General features: G+C 42.8%; 1 protein-coding gene across 5 annotated transcripts in view; it reads right to left on the bottom strand.

The window, feature by feature from the left end:
* Window positions 1–9,749: 9,749 nt before the first annotated feature.
* LMO1 (LIM domain only 1) overlaps window positions 9,750–18,448 on the bottom strand; it is a 128,435-nt gene continuing 119,736 nt past the window's right edge. For all 5 annotated transcript variants that reach the window (XM_029582614.1, XM_029582616.1, XM_029582615.1 and 2 more), the window contains one exon: window positions 9,750–10,103. In XM_029582614.1, coding sequence (XP_029438474.1) covers window positions 9,998–10,103 — 106 coding nt within the window. In that variant the 3' untranslated portion in view covers window positions 9,750–9,997. The remainder of the gene's footprint in view (window positions 10,104–18,448) is intronic.

Raw genomic sequence — 18,448 nt, 5'->3', positions numbered from 1 at the left:
GAAAATTACATGGAAAAGTAAAGTAAACTGACACCATCATCATCATCATCATCTACATGAGAGTTTGTTCCATAATGAGAGCATGAACATTCAACAGAGCTCTGAGGCAAATAGGAGAACATTGCCCAGGGAGACAACAGTAGACAAGTCTTCAATAGATTGAGAGCTCAGTGCCAGGACTGGTTTCCAGCTTTCACTGTGAACATTGAGTTCATAAATGATGCATCACAACAGAAATTCTCCCACTTTCATTTCTCTCTCAGAAACCCTCGAGGCTCTTTTCTCGTTTCCCCTTCCACTAGCCCAAATTTTCTCTTTTGCAGCATTTTCTTTTAAGTTTGTCCTTATCTGCTCCATTCTGACATTTGTCACTCACATCTCACTTGGACAACAAGAAAAAAAAAATATGAACAATCACAGGCCCACTATAGGCCCTAGGATATGCTGCAATAATCCGGCTTCAGGATCCATTATTCCTATTGATTTTGCTAATAAGAAACTTAAGGATGCTTGTGAGTTTCCAGTAGTGCTCTATTAACACACACACAGATATTTGTACCTTCCTTACCTTAGCACAGAATCAAAACTAGCTTGTGGCATTGTGTGCTATAAAACATGGTATAGACTCTTGTACAAACTTGTAATGAGCTTCACATGCCAGGAGACAGTTACCTGTAAAGCATGAACATGACTAAAGTTTAAATAGTGAACTAATGAGCTATACGGATTTAATAAACCAAAAAGAATGAAAGTAAGAGCTCAAAAAATAATCACAAAGAGTTTTTAGAGAGCATCCAAACCCACAAAAACGTAATCACACCAAAATCTCACAAGCTGTGCATCAACCGGGTGTCAGCAAGCCGAACGCATAAGACCTCTAAGGTTCCCGCTGGTTTACTCAATCATTCACCCAAAAGAAGCTTTTTTTGGTATTTTTTTTTTTTAAGCAATTAAAAAATATCTACTGGTGTTCACTACCAGTCTTATCTTCAAAACCAATCAAATACAACAATAACCCAGTCACCTGACAGTAGCTGATGTTTTTGTAGGTCCGTGAAGGCCACTATTGCTTCAGGAGTTAATGGTAATGAATAATACTTAGCTCAGAACGGTGTTCAGTATGGACACCAGCATCTCGCGAGTTTGGCTTGCTGACTCCCGGTTGATTCACAGTTTATGAGATTTTGGTGTGATTAAGTTTTTATACTGATTTAATCCAGGGAGCAAAAGTGAAAAAGTATGACGCTCTTAGTAAAGCAGAGTTTTCACAGTGTGAGCCAATGTGGAGATGAGCTAGGACAGAAGCTGCTATCAGCTAGTGTTTTACGGGATATGTGCACCCCCTTCGTGCTTTTCTATCTCTGTGGAAAGCACAGTCATTCTCAGCATCTCCTCAGCCCACAAACTTGGGGTTATGTTTGACCCCACTCTTTCCTCTGCTGCACACAACCAAGACACTGCTTAAACTTGTTGAGGTCAATATGCAAAGCTGGCTGTTTAAGTAACTTGGCCAGATATAACTTATCTGGCAAAGTTACAAGGTATATTAGTGGCATGGTTATGTTGCTGAATATATGCATAAATATTTGTGCTTAACCATATAAAGTTATAACCAGCTAAGTTTAGAGTTGCTCAATAGCAGATCTAGCTTAGCTGGCTAACTTATGCGGCTAAGACCGAATATCACTAGTTAGCTGCATTACTTATATGGCTATCTCACTCCAGCCACTACATGCCCACAAGTTTTGCAGATAACCTTTTAGCCATACAAGTGACTTATGCAGGTAAGTGGTGGCCGCTGAACAAAGGCACATATTCAGTGGCCTCTGCTTAGCAGCATAAGTTACACTTATCCAGCTAAATAGCTGTGAACGTGCTTTGAATATTGACCTTGTTATTTTTATCTCTGTATCACCACCAAAATTCATCAAATCTTTTCTGAACACACTACCAAAAGCTTTATCCACTTTCTCATCACCTTTCATTTACACTATTGCAATCTGCCTATGGGATAGCAGAGCAACTTTCTTGGGCTGGAGGCCCAGCCTTTCTTCATGCAACTTTCAACTTTATTCTAATAATCAGCATAAATACAATAGTAGACTGCCTACCTTCCAGCAGTGTACTCTCAGCTTAGCTTCAACCAGAGAGTGCTCAGGAGCTGGCTTATCCTGGAGACGCAGGGCCATCTGTTCCCAGCTGGGCTCTGACTCTTATCCTGCCCAGCAGGATCCCACCCACAGAGCTCTGTTCTCCCTCTATGGGGTTTAAGGTGGACCAGGCATCTAGCCTGGGCCCAGACAGGTTAAGGAGAGGGTAGTAGGTCCTCTCCTTTACACTGCCTCTCACATGTCTTCCACCAAGCCTTCTAGATACATTATTTTCTATTTTATTTCTCCATTTCCTCCAGTGAATAATATGTAACCAAATTATTTGCTATGAATGTGTGTTCATTTGAAACCAAATATTTTTCTGGAACAAAAATTGTCGGGTATTTTTTTTTTTGTTCGATTCTGCAGTTCCCAAGATACCGGGGTCTCTCGTGACCTCCCTGACCTCACCCTCCAAAAACGAGCCTGGTACCTCCCTGGCTAACTATTCATCTATATGGGGCTTCCCTGATGAAAGGGGCAGGAACAATCCCTAGTTGGTCCTGCCACACCAGCATCCCTTTGCAAAAGGTGCCCACCAGCACCACTTTGACATCAACAAAGCAGCACCAATCTCAAGGCTGGCCAGCACGATTTTATTGCACAGCCATATGAGTTGTTAATGCTACATATATAAGTGAATTAAAAAAAGGTGAAGGAGAGGTCCATAAATAATTATCAGTCAGATAATTTTTTTTTTTTTGCTCCACCTCTTAATTTTGGAAAGAACAATATGAATCAGGCTTTGATATTGGGAGGTCTTCGGTACTTCCAGGCATAGTGGGCTTGCCACTGTTGGAGACAGGATGCTGGGCTCCAAGGAGCATTGATCTGACCCAGCATGGCACATCTTACAAACAATTACATACTCTGGGGCCATGAAATGCATTCAATAAATCTAAGCCTTCATTATGGACATCCTGAAAATTAGATCTATTTGTAGATCTCAAGGATCCCTGCTGTGGGATATGCTTGTAGCAAAACCTGAAATAGCTTAGAAGGCGACATAAGTAATTCAGGTTTTTCAGTACATTGAGGATATTGCAGCATTAATTTACAGGGGGAAAAAAATAATCATTGAAGCTCAACAAAAAGGCTCCTTTAATGGCAGTATCCTAAAAACAGGGATTGAGGCAGAAATGTTGTATCTCATGCAAGCTTTCCAGTGTTCACTAAATTGATTAGGCAGTAGTTATCTGTACCAGTAAATAGGCTCTCTCTTTACTGCTGCTAAGTGATTAGAAGCTAAAATGCCATTTATTGCGGTCCAATTCCTTGATTGAGTCTTTGTCAAGGGACTCAACCATCCAAAACAGGTTTACTATTAATTGTACATAAATTGCTAAAATTAAAAATAAGTCATTATTAGTGTTTACTATTTCTGTGTATTTAAATGTAAAAATCTCATACCCATAACTTGCTTTAATATATCACCAAGATCTATTATTTAAGACCTCTTCTATATTACGTGCATGATAGATCTATTGTTTTGATAGGTGGTCAAATATTTGAATAAAATGATTTTTGTGTGCTGCAAATGACAAGATCATTTTCACCAAAGATTGAACAGAAGCATCTTTCATTTTAAAAAATTGCTTTTTCTACAAAGTGAGAATATTTTATGCTGAGCTATGAATGGGTAGGATAAGTTTCAAAAGATTTTACCTGGCTAACTAAAGCAGTTATCCTGGTAATAATCAGGGGCTGAAAATTGCCATCCGCCTTCTACTAGGGGAATGCACAGCAAATTGCTTTTTTTTTTAAACAAAACACAGAACAAAATGAAAATGTGTCAGGTCTAGGTCTGCTGTTTCAAAAAACAAACAAACCCATAACCTTGCCCCATCCAAAGCTTGAAAACAAATCGGGCAGGAGGGCTTCCCAGTTCTCCTGTTCTGCTGGTACCTGTTCCCCAAGGATGATGATTGAGCTGAGACTGGAACCATGTTCAGTGCTTGCTATAGCAGAGACCGGTGCCATTTTGTTGTACAGGAAAATTGAAAATGGGGCTGGCCAGCCTGGAGTAGAGGAGTAGCCTACTGGTTAAAGCAGCAGGTTGTGACACAGGGATGCCAGCATTTAAATCCCACTGACATGCGATGTGAGCCTGGACAAGTCACTTCTCTGTCCATTGCCTCAGGTATAAACTTACTGGGAGATTAAATAGTATATATCCCATAATACATGCTGCATGTGGCATGATAGAGCCCTATTGTATAATATTCACAATAATTTACATAAATGTGGCCAGATTTCTCCCCTTATTCAAATGAGCTGCAGCTCATTCATAGATAATTTTATGCAAATAAAATAACATTTATCTACAACTTTATCGACAGCTCTGACCAAAACGCTAATCCAACCCATGACCATCGAGACCCTAAGGCAGATCCAATGCTTCCACATTATGTCCATCAAAAAATAAATAAATAATGGTCAAACATGACTCCACTGCTCACCCTGGGGCACCAATCAAGGTGGCCCCAACTGCAAAAGTATAAAAAATATCTGGTCATGATCGAGCAATGACAGCTCTCCTCCAAGTCAACATAGATCAAATAAAGGCCACAGGATTCCCCCCATAGTCTCCCTTTCAAGAAACAAATTGCCAGGCAGGTCCCCTAATCTCCAAGTTCCCCAAAACATTGTTGCGGTCGACTGGTACCCCTACCCCCCTCCCCCACTCCCAAGTCAACAAAAGAATCATAAATAAATAAATTGGGTCTAGTGGCACCCTCCCCCCCCCCCCCCCCCCCCCCACCCCATTACCTCAAATTTTAGAAATTTAGCAAGCAGGGCACCATTGTCTAAAATGGCACTGACATGACATTGCCCCGGGCACCGGGCCTCATTACAGGTCTTACAAATATTTCTTGTTTGTGCCAGATGAGTCTTGCTAGACATATGGAGGTCTGGCTTGCCATTTTGTCATCATAGGCCATTTTAAGCAAGCCCACAACAATTTCATTAAATAAAAATCAATTCCATGCTAGAGTACAGTACAAGATTTTGAAACCTCATCTCATTCTTGCTTCAGCAAGTGCTATTGATTATACAAATTCATCACAGAATCTTTCTATATCAGATGAATAGATAAGGAATCCTCCTAGGGGACCTATTCTACTTTCTAGCAGCACCAAGACTGCTAGACTGAGGGCCAGTTTCCAGTAGAGTGACCTGGATATTCTCCAGATCATGCCAATTAGAAAACTATCTCCTTATTTTCACTAAGTACCCATAAAGAGAATTACTCTAGATGCAAGCATGGGAAAACATCTACATGAAAACCTCCTGACACAGCATCAGCAGTTTCAAAGGGGATAATGATCTATCAGCATTACTTTCATGATTTCCCATAGACAGGCAAACTAAGCGATAGGATCTGCATCTGGACGATCCAAACGCGGAAAAAAAAAGTATTCATGCTTATGGGTTCAGTCCTCTGAAAAATTGGAATCCTTTTCAGCTCATTTGGTTTTGTCTCATTAAAGTTTATGGGGGAAGAAAAGCAATGCATTTTTTTTGGACATGAAACCAGATAGGGCAGAGAGGATTGCGTATGGGACAGGAAAGAAGGAACATTAATCATTTGTTAGCACTTTTTCAGCCAGCCTATTCCAGATGACATCTACGTCTCATGAATTCATCATAATTATTAGTTTCACTAATCAAAGCAGCACTCACCATTTTGTTCTCAATCATTCCTCTCTTGGATTTTTGAGAGAAAGCAGAGCTGCTGAAGCTCCTTGCTTCAAACGTCAGAGTTAAAGAAAAGCTTATAAAAATGATTTAGATTAATTTATAGGAGAAAGCACAGTGTGCTTTTAGAGTCATTCACTGACTATGCTTACCTAATAGCAGGGAAATATCTGTAATCTCCATGAGAATACAGTATGTATCAGGCTAAGGCTACCACTGCCATTGACACTGTGCCAGTGGCTGCAGGAAAGATACAGATTGTCTGCTTCTTGCAGCACATGCACCGCAGCAACTTAGAGGCATCCTACTACTTTCTCCATGTAAAAGAATCAGTGTGACAATGTACCAATTCTTATGCGTGTAATTCTTGCACCACATTTAGAGGTGAATTTTAAAAGCCCGGAATGTGCATTAATTAGGGGATGCATCAATAAGTTGGGCTCATGTGCACTAAATGGATCTTAGAAGCCACTTAGATACACACGTATCTCTCGCAGCGCACACATCTCAAAGGTTTTCAAAAAAGGGCGAAGAATAGGTATGGTCTGGGTGAAACATAGGCATTTTGGGGCATGAACCTGAGATTTGCATGCAAATACTTACACAACCTGGCATGTACTGAGGTCCCCTGCCATGTAACTTTACTTCTTCTATGGATGCTGTGTAACTTAAAAATTAAAGAAAGCTAGGCAGATCTGTGGGGTTTTAAGGGTCAGGGCTTACTGGGGGGAGTGAAGGCTATTAAACTAGGGGGCTTGGAGGAACTCTCGCCTAACTGGGTGAACTGGGGATGAACTGGTAAAACTGAGAATAGCACTGGCTTGTGCCCCATTTAAATTCCCCCAACTTACAAGGTAGAAGCGGAATTTGCGCACACGTGCATACGACCACTTAAAATTTTGTGCACATATGTTATAAAATTGCTGCATCCCTGGGCGTGGGCCTACGTACCTACGCGCGCTGGCTTGAAAGTTACCGTCCCTATGTACATTTTCACCCAGCAAGCATCATCAGTTCATTGACTGTGCTCTGTGAGCAAAGTGCCTGACTGGTGTGCTATCTGTATGTGTCTACTCTAGGGCGTAGAGGCATTGTAATGCTAAAAGCCCCTTCCCCACTAGTGATCTGTTTTAATAAACAAGCTAAAGTAGGCCAGCATAAATAGTTTTTGAAGGTGTGGAATGTATTTCTTCAGTCACTGAAGTCTCGCATTGTGAACTCCCTGGAAATTTGATTTTATATTTATTACTGGGGTGTTTTGCAGGGTGGATTTTTTTATTTTATTTTTATTTATTTATTATTTTTATATACCAACATTTGATCTCATTTGAGATATCACACCGGTTTACATTCAGGTACTGCTGCAGGACTTGAACCCTGGTCTCCTGGTTCATAGTCCACTGCTCTAACCACTAGGCTATTCCTCCTCCCTCGATGGGTGGGTGGGTGAGCAGATTTAAGGAAGAACAGACCTTGTATAACTGTTTCCTTTGGCTGAGATTGTTCCTAAGTTTGTTGATGGTTACTGAATGTTTAGTGGCTTGTGTATAGTTTTTCAGCAAAAAAAAAGATTTTGCCATAATTATGTTTTATGTTATTTTATTTGTGTTTTTGTATTAAAATGTATTGTCATTGGTTTGTTAAATTTGTTTATGGGTGTTATGCTGTAATCCACACTAAACTATACTTTAGGGAGCTGCAGAATGAAAGAGTGAATGAATGAATAAATAAATAAATCCCAATGGAAAATGTGGTCAAGTGGTCCAGAGAGTCCAGGGGGCCAGCACAGGTAGCAGTGGTGATGAGAGTCATAGGATGGGGACCAGTAGCCCTCCTACCAAGCTCAGAAAGCAGAAAAAGGCAGACTCAGGGAGGGTTGCAGCAGCAGCGGACGTGTGCAAGGAATGGGACAGCACCAGCCGAAGCCATCACACAAATCCACGCGGTTCTCGGCTGGCCCGAAGATGAGCAGAGAGCGAGACTCCTTCATTTAGTTTTATTCTTCATTAGGATAAAATCTCCCTCCGCCGGGCTTTTTTTTTTTTTCCCCCTAAATCTCCATGTGGGCGGCAGAACGCCGAGTGCAAAGCAACACCGCACCAATGCCCACGCTTTCCGACCTCAGTGTTTCGCTGTGCTGCTCCGATGGATTGCTTCCCCCCCCCCCCCCCCCCCCCCGACTAATTAGAATGAATGAAAATGACAACGCAAGTGAACGGGGGACCCAAAACAAAACAAAAAAAAAAATGGCAATGAAACCAAAATTTAAAAAAAGCCAAAACGTTCCCATGCAAACTCCTCCCGAATTCTGCTAAACACCGTCAGGCCGATGCAATATCATGTGCGTAAAAAACGTGCCATCCAAAGTGGTGCACATGTATTTTTTGCATCGCGGGGTAATAGCCAATAGCCTCAAATACATGGAATTTGCATGTAATGAGCTCTGTTAGCTATGTGCGAGCTTGGACACACGTTTTGGAAGTGCTGATCCCCTTATTGCATTGGGAGTTATGGAAGCACGTCCAAAATGCTCGTCCAAGCGCTCATTAACCTGTGCGCTAGGCTCAGCGTTCAGCCAGCATAATGCAGTCTGTCAGTAACTGATGTTATGCATTGGGCAACACAGAACATGAATGCACGATTCCAAGTATTGGTAATTGGCAAAAAAAAAAAAAAAGCTTTTCTGTAGTAATGCTGGTTTCAAAACTTACATTTTTTTTTTAAAAGCTTTATAGGAGATCCCAGAAAATTACACGCTGAACAGCGTGGTGTGGGGTCCATTTCCGGGCGCAGTCCTTGGCAAGCAGCCCAACAGCGAAAGAGTAACTGCACGCTCAGTCGCTTGGCCACCACCTGTTCGGCGGATGTTCTGCTTATTATGCTGCAGAAGATCCAAATATTTGATCAATTAAGCTCTGATCCCAAAATATGGTCTACCGTGGCATGAAATTTAACATGCTGGTTGGTATCCAAATCTGAAATGAATTTATAATCCGACTGCGGTAAGCTGCCTCCTGGGAGAACTCCAGTGAGCTAGCATTTTCCTACAGCCCCAGATTGATACGTTGAAATGAATTTGGTGGTTTTAACTTGCAGTAATAAACTGGTAGATGGTAACCAGGTGTTTGTTTTTGTTGCAAATCAGAGGTTCTGTATTTAAAGATATTATGCTGCTTAAGGGAACTAGAAGAGAGGAATTGCAGGTACAATAAGAAGGGATTCTTCGGTTTTCTTGGACCAGCTACTAGAGCAGCAGAAACATTACAGGAAAGGCTTGAAAAGTACTGGCATGAGTGTGGGAAGAAGCAGGGAAGGCAGTATTAAAAGAACAGTAGTGGTATTGCTGCACAGAAGGTACAGGCACCGAGTCACTAGGAGGAGCAGTGCTACAGAAGCAATGTTGGTCAGGAGAGAGAGAGAGAGAGATCCATTGGCAGAGCAGTATGGAAGTGATCTGAACTTCCCTTAAGAGTACCTGCCATATTCACCCAAACAGAAATCCGTACAAAAAATAAACAGCGCGGACGATTTCAGGAGATTAGTTTCTGGTTTCTTTTTCTAAGCTCATTCCTCCCTAAACACTTGTAGATCCACCCGCACCAGTAAGCAAGTGCCATTATAGGAGGGGACCAAGGTCCATAGATTCTAGATAACTGGAATCCTTCCGCTGACACAGAACACGAAAACCGGGCTTCTGATAGTGCTGCTTGGTACTTTGCAGCATTCAAGCGGTACCAGAGAGACGGAGCCAACTCTACTTCAGAACTTGCAATGGCAGGAAACATTCATAATTTGTTTAATTCACACCAGTAATAAAATTGCATTACATTTTCATAAAATAAATGTTCCAGTTTTATATACAGAAAAACAGACTGTACAGAGCCCTCCCCCTCCCTCCCCTCCCCCCCCCCCCAAAAGAAAACTCACAAACATACAGGCGAATGCAGTGCTCAGTTAAGCAGGCACAGCTGTACATCTAAAACTCGGGACTGCTTTTGTGTCAGAGGGGGAAGAAAGTAACTACGATGGTCCTCTCTGGACGAGGAATTAAAAAAATATTTCAGGCAAAGCCGACGGACGCTCCTCGCTGCTCCCATTGGCAGGAACCAGCCATTCCCCCCTGTGCTTTCGGAAAGCAGGGAATTTGGTTATTGAACCTGGGGCTCAAAGCTCCCATTCAGCTGTCCCTCTTCATAGTCCATCTGACACAAGATCATGTTGTTCTTCAGGAAAAATTTGTCTCCCACGCAAAATCTGGAGGGGGGCAGGGGGAGAGGGAAAATAAAGCAAGAGACAGTTATAGCATAGATGGAAGGATGACAAACAAATAAAAAGTGCATCGCATTTGTATTTAAAAGTAAGAAAATATTTTTTAAAAAGCTTCACATATTACGCATTTGCAATCCTAGTGGGCCCAATCCACCATAAATTTCAGGGCTTGAAAAAAACCTGCTGGCACATCAGATAATTTGGCAAATAGAAACAAATACTGGAATCCAAATGTTGAAAAAGATATGATGCAGAAGCTTTGCGTCTTTGGGAAAAAAAAAAGTGACTAAACCCAATCCCCTTCTATGTGGTTATCTAGCCTGGCCCTTCCACTTTGAATCAAATACATCATCGCTTCATTAAGAATATGCATGAAACTCATTAGCATTTTTCAGATAGGCAGTCTCTGCTGAAGTCACCAAAATCTGGAAGAGAACAGAGAAAATGGCCTGAGTGTACACAAAGCATGTCAGCTGGAAGCAAGGAGAAGAAATCGAAGAAACTGCTTGCATACCACCTGATTTAAAGCTGCAGAAAGGCACTTACGTGACCATGCTCCACAAGCGTCAATGGGAAAACCAGGATAAATAAAAAATTAGAAATCCTTCACATATATATATATATAAAAGATAAGTGAAGTCATACTGAAGTCAGAAAAAAAAAAAAAGGGTCTCACTGCACAGTGGCAGGAAAACTGCAAAAGGGTTCACAGTAAATGGCAGAGGTGAGACTCCTGTATTTAGTTTTGTCCTTTATTAGGATAAACCTCCCTCTGCTGGGTTAGAGGAAACCAAACATATATTCAGTAAATGCTCCTGGACCCGTGGACACTACTGAAGTGCTCTGAGCCAGATACAAAGGAATGGTATCCACAGCCAGGTCAAGAAGATACAAAGGGTCCAACAAACACATCTCCAGATGAACTCTTAAAAATTCCAGGTTCCCATCTGCCGCTGCTGCTAGTGAAGCAGCCTGTGCAGCGCACTGACTAGATCTATTTTAAGATGGACTTTGGGGTGGTAAGGAACAATATTATCTAATAACTGTGGTCCCGCTCCCATGGGATATCACACCAAAAAAGAACCAGTCCATCCATAAACAAGTTGTGCAAAGATGGTATGGACATAACTACCTCAGTTAGCCACAAAGATTAGAAGGCAACCGATTGGTCTGCATAGGCCAATTGGATGCCGCCTCCGTTTTTCCTGCCCCCACAAGCCAATTGAATGCCTCCTCCCTTTCTCCTGCCCCATGGGCCAATCAGATGCCTCCTTCTTGCCCTTCCAACTGGCCTGCGGGAGTCAGGAAGAAGGATGAGCCCTACCGGCCCAACAGCGGTATTAGCAGGTGGCATGACTGGAAGAAGGGATCCCATCAGCCCATGACAAGAGCAGGGTGTATGGCATTGCTGGAAGAAGGAGTCATCCCATCAGCCTCAGGGGCCCCAAGGAAGTTGCTGCTGCTGGTGGATTCAGGGTTGAGAGAGATAGTGGGTGAGTTTTGGGGGAGGAAGCGCATGTGATGGGGGCATGTGTGTGAGAATGAAAGGAATGTGAGTGAGCGCCATATGCATGAAAATGAGCATGTATGTGTGAAAAAGAGTATGAGATTGAACATGCGAGCGTGTTAAAAGTGTGTCTGTATGAAAGAGGAAAAGGCTTGGATGCTCACCGCTTGATCTGCCCCCTCAGGGCCTCCCCTCCCCTAGCTAATTGATGAAAGGGTGACTGAATCGAAAGTTCCCAGGAATGGTCACTTCAGACTTCTCAGCACTACACAAAAAAAAGATCGCTCTTTCCACTGCTACCCAGAACTTTGTTCTGAGATCACAACCACACACAAACAGGGGTCTTCCATGAAGCCTCCTGTTAAACTTTAACCTTATTTGAGAAGAGGACAGCTGATAAATGTCAAAACATTGGTATTATATCAGTAGCTCTGCCTTAAGGATAGAATTAAATTAGTAGCCGGGTCTGTCTGGCAGGCTACAAGGGCAGTAATAACTAGAGATGTGCAGGCCCAAGATTTTCATTTCAGTTTGTTATTGTTGGGGGGGGGGGGGGAGGTTCTTTTAATTTTAGTCATTTTGGTTTGATTAATTGTTTTTCTTTAGTTCATTTGCCAAACTGGGAAAAAATGAATAACAAAATATATACAAAAAGCGTGAAATGGGCCTCCTGTATGTCCTCCATTCTCCCTCCTGCCCCAACCCAAAGCCTGAGGTCCCATGTTCCTCTCACCTCCTCACAGGAAATTAACTCAGGGCCTGGGCCCAGGACTAGTTTACTCCACCCCTTCTCTTCCAAAACCCGCCGGGGCCTATGACCTTCCCAGTGGTCCTAAGGGGCAGGAACGATGCCTGCTCACCTCTGTCCTTGGCCTCTAGAATTGGCGGTGCAGGCCTCCCTGAGAGGCGCTGAAGTGACGTCACTTTGGCACTGCTCAGGAGGACCCAGCGGCTCTGGATGGGGAAGGAGCAAGAAGGTATTTCTCCTGCCCTTTCGGAATAGCAGAACCGCATGGACAGCGCAAGTGGCGGCTGGGGAGATCCCGGCCCAGACAGATTTTTGAAGGGAAGGGAGTTGAAGGGGCCTGGCTGGGCCTGGGCCCTGGAGCTACTTTGCTGCAGGTAGGGCTTCAGAAAGCCTCCAGGAGGCTTTTTTTGTTTTTTAAAAACTTCCCCCTTCCCCACATTTGAAAATGTTAAGGTATTTTCAACAGAGGCCATTTTCGGTTCATTCCAGCTGAACAAACTGAAAATGGCCTAATTTTTCCTGTTTTAGCATTCGTTTGCAACAAGGACACATCCCTAGTAATAACTAGAAGACCTAGCAAAGATGCAGGGGTTCATATAGCCAGACCTCTCTGGCAGGCTAGGCAGGGGACCGGGAAGCCAGATGTTCAGGTAGCAGTCACACTAGTATTGGTAGCTATTTAAATTAGAAAGTTTCATGTGGAAAGGGATGGGTGCTGGATGTAAACTAAGTGTAGTATATTGTATGCTCATCTGCCCAGTATAAGGGGAGACCTTAAAAGCAGTCAGCTGGAATATATCTTCCCAGTGTGGACAGAATAACTGGACAAACTAGATGGGCTGTTTGATCTTTATTCTGTCATTTACTATATGAGCATCATGACAGGAAACTCGGCTACCATATCCATCTCTTGAAGTTCTGTGAGGGTTATGAGTTGTGTACATTGAGCTGTGTGAAGAAAAAAGAGCTACAAGTTGTCAAGCTAGCCAGTGCTATAAGTATTCAGTGTGAATAAACCCTGCTTGGCAACGTAACAGCAGTATACCAGTAAAATCAAAAGATTTTGGCCAAAAACCTTCTAACCAGTAGAGGTTTTCAGAAACTCAGAGTCTCAATTTCAGAATGGGACCATGGGCTCCCAGGCTGGTGCCATTTTGTTGTAGGACGCTTCCTCTGTCGGAGGTGAAGATATTCCTCTGTACAACAAAATAGCACTCGCCTCAGATCCTGCTAGAGACATTTTGAAGCAGACCTGATGAGGCAAGAGTAACTGGGGATCGCTCCTGCCCCTTAGGACCACAAATAGGATAAGTGGTTCTCAAACCAGTCCTTGGGGAACCACCTGGCCAGTCTGGTTTTCAGGATATTCAGAAATGAATCTGCACGAGAGATTTGCATACAATGGAGGCAGTGCATGCGCATCTCATACATATTTATGGTGGATATCCTAAAAACCTGACTGGCCAGGCAGATCCTGAGGACTCGGTTGAGAACTAGTCTAGAGTAATACTTGAACATTTGGAAGCCCTGTGAAAATGACTTCCCTTTTATGGACAAAAGTTTTCCACAAAAACCACTTATGGTGAATAATTTTGCAAACCGACTGAAATTCTGAGAATTTTTGTGATGTAAACATATCTAGTTTCTTTTTTATTTGTACTGAAAGTGAAGACCTGTATATTTTGTATCTATCACTTTTAATCCCAGAATAACTTATGTCCATTTAAAGAAGCCCTTGCTTGATCCTACTAAACTGGCAAATTATCATCTAATCTAATTTCTGCTTTTTTTTTGACAAAAATAATTGAATCCATGATATTAAAAGCAATTCAATGATTTCATTCAAGATCACTCAACCTTGGACCAATTTCAGCTTGGTTTTTCAAAAGTTACTCCGCACAGAGACCTTGTTGATGTCACGTAGCGATACTTTTAGATGAAGGCTTGAGGATGGGCAAAGTTATGTACTGGTATTGTTGGACTTAACTGCAACATTTGATACCCTTAATCACCAAATTCTAATTTTGCATCTTAGGGAGGTGGGAATGTAAGGACTCATTGAATTGGTTTACATCTTACTTGGCCAGTTGCTTACAGGAGATTAGAATTGGTTCAACGGCATCTGCGTGGCACCCAATTTCCACCAGGGTTCCCCAGGGATCAGCTCTGTCCACTACTCTTCTCAGCATAAGGCCTCAGTTTGTAAGCTGCTTGACGGCCTTGGTAACAGGTATAGACTGTACACTGACGATATCCATTTTTTTCTTCCTGACACGTCTATCTGGTCAGCTACTTTTAACCTGGCCTCAATCTGCCTTCCAGCAGTCAAACAATGGCTGTCTCAGAATAAGTTAGCTCTGAATGTATAAGATAGACGTGATGATTGTTCAGTGGTCGTCTTCTAAGAATGTCCCCTCGGTTTTCAGCTCTGATACCTGCCAAATTCCAGTAGTATCACATTCCAAAAGCCTTGGAATTACCTTAGATATTAACTTGTGTCAATGTGTGAGCCAGTTTTTTTGTCAAGGTAGTTTTCTTTTAAGTTACACGTACTGCAGAGACTAAAGCCCTTGTTAGCCCATGAAGAGTTTGATCTGAATTTCAGGCCTTGGTGTTTAATATTGTAACTCAGTATATATTGGGATGACAGCTAACCCGCTTAGGGTGCTCTAAATTATTCAAAAAATCCAGCCGCTCAGATTCTGACTGGCTCAAAATGAGAGACCATAACACAGCCATTTTATGTGACCTACCCTTGGTTGCCAATCGAGTGGCTAATCAAATATAAAACAGCAATGGTTATCCACAAACTTCTAAATTCTAATACCCTCCTATAGACTAAATGCCATACAGTGGATTTACAACTTGACACATATATTGAGGTCAGCTCGCAGTGGTTTGCCAGAGGTCACGTTGGAACGATTGATGAGAGTCTTGTTGAGACAAGAGAGAAGGCATTCTGAATCACGGGCCCAAGGTTTTGGAAGCCTTTGCCAGAGCAGATATGCTTAACAACTTGTGTGCAGACTTAAAACATATTTGTTTCAACAAGCTTTCGCTTAGACATTGTTAGCTGATTAAATAATTTGTGGGGCGTCAGCAGGTTAAGGTTAATATTTTTAAAGTATGCCACCTCAAGCCACAGATGAAGCGCAGGATGGTAAATCTTTTAAATAGAGTGAAACGAAAACTGTTAGAGGCCAATATTCAAAGGCATTTATCCACATAACTTAAAAGTTATCCAGCTAAATGCCAAGGTTTCAATATTGCCAGTACTTATCCAGCTAACTTAACCGGATAAGTCATTCCTTGACTGAAATTAGCCAAACAAATTGTGGGTGCTTCGGGGTGGGGGTTGAGTTAGCAGTGAAACGTATTCAACTAACTCTGATATTACGAGTTAGCCAAATAACTCTAGCAGTGCCCTGGAGCAGGTTTAAAAAGATACCCTGAAACATGTTCCTGGGAAACTTTAGCCTTATGGCCATTTAAAAAAAAAAAAAAAAAAAAGTTGGTGTGTGGGCCTCGAGGCCAGGTTCTAAATCCCTCCTCCCACGCTCAATGTAAAAAAAAAAGTGCCCTGCCAGATTGACTCCCTGCTCCCCCAAACCCTCTAAGTATTATGTAAAAATCAAAAGTTCATGGCACAGTGCCATCCTCTCCCCATCCCTCCATCCCCTTCCCCAGTAAGGCTTACTCTTAAAATGAAGGCACCCTCCCCCCACCCGATATCAGAGTCAACCCCTTTCTATTGCTGGGATAGTCTTACGCTGCAATCCCGGATGCTTTCACCATTGCTGACAGCAATACCGGACGCATAAGCTTATGAGCATTGCTGTCAGAGGAATCTGACAAGACATATTGGAATCACCCAGGACCGCAGTACTCTGCGATCCTGGCACTAGAAATGGGTTGATGCGGGTACCAGGTGGGTGGGAGGGAGAGGAAGGGACTTTCATTTTTAAGATTAAGCCTTACCGGGAAAGGAAGCTGGAGGAATGGAAGAAGCCAGCACAGTTTATTTATTCATATTTATATACCACCCGTACCAAAGCCCAAGGCAGTGAACAATAAAACATACAAAGTTTATATGAAAATAACAAACAGGGCCATGTTTCAAAACACGATGGGCCGTTATCGCGTGCGTTGGGGGCCTTATCACGTGCGATAACACCCTACTGACGCATGCGATAATGACTGTATCGTGAGGATAAAATTTAAATGAGGGAAAGGGGAGGGGTTTGGGTGGGATTTAAAACATTTTGGGCCTGGTTGCGCTGTGGGCGATAATGTTTTAGACATTATCGCCAGCAGTAGCACAGGAAATAACTGAACCTTTTGCAGGGGTGACTATGGGGGTGATAGTGTGCACTGGGTGAAAATGCACTGCTGCGATGTGGCCGGGTGCCCACTATTGCCCCCCCCCCCGCCCCTTTTCTGGCCACGGCTCTTCACGCCGCTATATTTATTTAGGTTTTTATATAATATATATATATTTATATATATATATAAATATATATATATATTTAGGTTTTTATATAATATATATATTTATTTAGGTTTTTATATAAAAAACCTAAATAAAATAAAATAAATTTATAATGGAATGAAAAATCTAGGCCAGAATGAGAACAATGAAATCAATAATCTCTTCATCAAGTTCAAGGTCAGTCAAATGCTAGCCTGAAAAGACGAGTCTTTAACATCACTTTAAACAGTACATGCCATCAAACGTGGTTCCTGGGGGATCGAATTCCAAAGGACTAGAGTCACAATGGAAAAGGCACATTTCCTCATCTCTGCCAGCCGGGCCTGATGCAAAATTGTAACATTAACAGAGGGCACCACAGAACTCAGGAAGGATTGTAGATATGGCATTAGCCCATGGAAAAGAATAAAATAAGAGTAATTTATGTACAGAAACTAATAATTTGTAGGACATTCTTGAACAGACCAGTAACCAATGAAGGTCTTTAAGAACTGGGGAGATATGATCTCACATGGAACAGCCAGAGATGTCTTGTTGCAGAGTTCTGCAGCATCTGCAAAGTTCTTAAAGCCATAGCTGTTAACTCAATGTACAACAAATTGCAATAGTACAGTAAAGGCAGAATTGATGCCTGCACAACAGAACAGAAATCGGCAAAAGAAAATAAAGGGGTAGATTTTCAAAGGGGCTGCGTGCGTAAGATACGCGCGCAACCCCAGAAAACCTATCCTTGCCTCCCCCTGCACGCGCCAAGCCTATCTTGCATAGCCTCAGCGGTGCGTGCAAGCCCCGGGACGCGCATAAGTCCCGGGGCTTGAAAAAATGGGCGTTCCAGGGGCAGGGCCGTGGGCGGGGCGCCAGCCTGGGGGCGTTCCAGGGGTGGGACCGAGGCCCCTGGAACAGCCACCGGACCGGGGGATCGAGAGCTGGCGCGTGCTAGTTACGCCTGCCCAGAGGCAGGCATAACTTCTCCAACAAAGGTCAGGGGGGGTTTTAGTTAGGTCTGGGGGGGGGGCGGGTTAGATAGGGGAAGGAAGGGGAAGGTGCAGGGGGGCGGAAGGAAAGTTCCTTCCGAGGCCGCTCCGATTTTGGAGCGGCCTCGGAGGGAATGGAGGAAGGCTGCTCGGCATGTGCAGGTTGCATAATTGTGCACCCCCTTGCGTGCGCCGACCCTGGATTTTATAACATGCGCGTGCATGTTATAAAATCAGGCGTAGATTTGTTTGCGCGCAACCTAAGCTCTTCACACAAGGAGATACTGACACTCTGATGTTGTCAACTTGATTGAACTGGGGGCCCCTACAGAGCTTCCATGCTATAGAACTAAGATTTTGGTCTTCAACAGGTTCAAAGTAAACTTGTTATGTGTCAACTAATGCCAAATAGCCGAAACACAAAATGCCAAGGAGAAAATATTGTCCCATGAGGAACACATCTGAATATAAAATTGAATGTCATCTGCATACAACCGGTTTCTCATTCAGAGCCCAGCCAATAGTCTCCAAATCAGAACCATATAGATGTTAAATAGTAATATAAACAAGGCAGAGCTCTCAACTCAAACCAAACCTGGCTTGTTGTCTTCA

The sequence above is a fragment of the Rhinatrema bivittatum genome, chromosome 17, assembly GCF_901001135.1.
Source record: "Rhinatrema bivittatum chromosome 17, aRhiBiv1.1, whole genome shotgun sequence".
NCBI lineage: Eukaryota > Metazoa > Chordata > Amphibia > Gymnophiona > Rhinatrematidae > Rhinatrema > Rhinatrema bivittatum.
The sequence above is the reverse complement of the archived record's forward strand: the minus strand, read 5'-3'. Positions and strand labels throughout refer to the sequence as shown.